This window comes from Amaranthus tricolor, chromosome 7, assembly GCF_026212465.1.
Source record: "Amaranthus tricolor cultivar Red isolate AtriRed21 chromosome 7, ASM2621246v1, whole genome shotgun sequence".
In the NCBI taxonomy this organism is placed as follows: domain Eukaryota; kingdom Viridiplantae; phylum Streptophyta; class Magnoliopsida; order Caryophyllales; family Amaranthaceae; genus Amaranthus; species Amaranthus tricolor.
The window spans coordinates 14,604,177-14,607,259 of NC_080053.1; the positions used below are offsets into that span (position 1 = coordinate 14,604,177).

A 3,083-nucleotide genomic window follows, 5' to 3' on the forward strand; every position below is an offset into this window, starting at 1 on the left:
GTAATATTGTGAAAAATTATAATTGAGTTGATTGGGCAATCCGTCTCATATTGAGACGGTCTCGTCCAAGATCAGATGATAATTTATAAGGTTAATTCATCTTTTTCTATTTATTAAAAATATCGAAAAAAAGATATTAACAAACAAAAGCCACCAAATTTATTTGGTTAATTCAATCTCAAAGATGCTGAATCAAATATAGAGATATAAGAATTCATGAGATGATCTGATGGTCAGAATATTTTCCTATTAACTTTAAAATTATGTGCCAAGGGTTAAGGCAAGCAAATTGAGTTGTGCAAATTAATACAAGAGCACAAAACGCAACATAAGAACCGTGGAGTGCGGAGTAATAAAATTGGAAATTGTGATAGCCCGTATTATTCATAAAAACCAGATAAAAGAAGTTTGGTCTCCTCTGAAAGTATATACACAAAATAAAATTGTACAAGATTGGGCAACCAGAAATGTTCCACTTCGTTTGATGTATGATACATTTTACTAAATAGATTCATCAGATTCATCTGAGTCACTTCCATCAGCTTCCCCAGCATTATTACCAGGATCAGGTGTATCAGCCTTGGCTTTTGGTGTGGGGGCTGGCTTCTTGCTAGCATTACGTACATTTTCATCACCATCTTCGTCTTGGGCCGTTTGTTCAGCACGTAAATTTCAGTCAAGGCAAACAGACAATGTTGGACATTGATGGATGAAAAAAATCTTGAACACAACCATACAGAACTTGTAGATTCTAAAAGCATTTTGCAGCACAGGATAAAGCAGTCTTAGAATTGAACTATAACCATATTCTCATCTGCAGAAGAGTTTGAATAACAGAGAAAAGAGGAAAAGTATATGATCATGCAACAAGCGAGACACTATGCAAGATCAGAAAAAAGTTTCAAATGATTGTGGTAATGCAACAAGCGGGACACAATGCAAGAACTTAAAAATGTTTCAAATGATTGTGGTAACTACAATTATAGGACAGCATCCATTTCTGAGACAATAACAGCATCAAAAACTTGGATCATTTATTTCTAGCAAAACTTCATGTTCCTCATACCCTCTATATATAGCTTCTCATGGGAATTAATAGATGGACTTGAACATTATAAGAAATGTGGTTAATAAAAAGGATATCTCTACTTCGCATAATATTCCAAAGATCGTTCTCAACACGCTGAACAACCTCCGGCTGCACGAGATTAAAACAACTTGAGATTCACATATAATAATCTGAACAGCACAACTTATGCAGCAAGAAATACTCAAAGGTTATTCCTCGCAACATCCATATGGCCACATATCAGATAGCAACAAGGATTTTCTAGAAAAGGATTGAAATATGAAAAATAGCTTACATTGAGATCTGGCTCCCTACGAAATCTGCGACGCCGAGCATCCCTCATAGGAGGGGTGAGGCCATGTCTATACTCTACTGTGTCAGGAGCAATATCATTCCCTTCTCTCACCATAATCATCTGATCCAGAAGCAATGGTCAACATTGGATGAAAATAGTACACACACGTAGCCAGAAAACATGATGTTCACTAAATAAACATTACTTGTCCGATGTCCGCAGTTTTAATCAGCACATTATCATCGTAAGTCTTGTATGACTCAGTAACACATGGGAGATCGAGCAAAGAGGCAGGAAAACGGTCATCCCCAATCATAAATGTACCACTCCGTCCATCCTCTGAGAACAAACAACAAACAATAAGGGGAGTCAGATAATGTTAACCAAGTAAGTAAGGAATCTGTATCACTTAAAATCAACAGAAATAATACAGGAGGCAAAGGGATGATTGCCTGAGAATGACAAGTCCAACGACTTCTCATCAGATGATGAAGGATCTTCATTCAATAGGCGTTCAATTCGTTCAGCTATGGAAGGCGGAACTCTTAAAATGAACTGTTCCTCCATGCCTGCACAAATCACATTCAACAACCATCAGTAGTTCTTCCTCTTTCAGAACAGAAACAAGAAAAAATGTGCTCACATAATTGACAAACTAACAAGTAAAGACTTGGATTATATCTACAACTACAAGCTTATAAATAACGCATAACAGACATCACATTCTTGTTCTCTCTCTAAAGCATGTTGAAAGAAAGGGGCTGACTTTGCATTAAAAGTCCATTCATGGGAAAAACTCGAGCTCATCAATAAAACAAAAGAATCCAAAACAATATAATTCTGCAACTAGACTGGTGCCTTTGAAACGAATATGGACAATAAATATGAGTTTTTGTAGGAATTCAGCAACTTAATTCAGCTTCCCATTTCCAACTATTCTCATTATTTAGGCCGAAATACTTTCTAGTTAAATATGATTATCATGTCCAGCACTTTCTAAGTGCCTTTACCTAAAAGATGTAGATTTTGAATCCTAAAGAATCAGTTTAAATAAAGATTTAACCAACAATATTAAATATGTGTTACAATATAACATATTAATCACTTCAAATACAGATGTAATTAAAAAATCACAAACATATAAGGTTGATGACAGACTCTTGTTTATGTCAAAGGATGAAACTTGCATAAATTAAATTAAAGTACATCAATATACTAAATTGAAAATTCAACCCAAAAACACTACTCCTATTCTGCTATTCATATAATGTTGGCTGTCCTTACTTATTACCCAATTTCAATTAAGAAAGTTGATCTTGAAACAACTTAGTTGAAGTTCATATCTTTGGACTCTATTTTTTACATGATGTAAATGCTCAATCATGAAGCTTAACATACACGTTATAATTATCTACGCGACCTCTCTACTAAGTTCATATATACATTTCTTTTCCACAAAAATTTTAAACAAAACCCCAAATTTTCATCTTGGTGTATGAAAATGTGAATCCAAAATCCGAAGATGATCAAGCCATGCTGCATCATTTACAAGGTTTAGGTACAATCAAGCAAACTATGAAGTTCTAATACCTTCAAGCCAAAACACAGATCACTCCAAAATCTAATTTTTATAAAGCAGCAAACATCAAAGTGAAAGATATATCAACAATTAGTTCTGGCAAAATCACATACATTTGATAAGCTAATCACCACATGAGA

At 34.5% G+C, this 3,083-nt stretch overlaps 1 protein-coding gene across 4 annotated transcripts in view; it reads right to left on the reverse strand.

Annotated features, from left to right (window-relative positions):
- Positions 1 to 353: 353 nt before the first annotated feature.
- Positions 354 to 3,083, reverse strand: part of LOC130818096 (transcription initiation factor TFIID subunit 7) — a 3,440-nt gene continuing 710 nt past the window's right edge. For 3 of the 4 annotated variants that reach the window (XM_057684132.1, XM_057684133.1, XM_057684131.1), the window contains exons 2-6: positions 1,817 to 1,933; positions 1,570 to 1,703; positions 1,365 to 1,484; positions 1,144 to 1,198; positions 354 to 665 (exon numbers count right to left, since the gene is read on the reverse strand). In XM_057684132.1, the coding sequence (XP_057540115.1) occupies positions 502 to 665; positions 1,144 to 1,198; positions 1,365 to 1,484; positions 1,570 to 1,703; positions 1,817 to 1,931 (588 nt within the window). In that variant the 5' untranslated portion in view covers positions 1,932 to 1,933 and the 3' untranslated portion in view covers positions 354 to 501. Of the gene's footprint in view, positions 666 to 1,143; positions 1,199 to 1,364; positions 1,485 to 1,569; positions 1,704 to 1,816; positions 1,934 to 3,056 lie in introns of all 4 variants that reach the window. The other variant, XM_057684134.1, reaches the window with a different exon arrangement.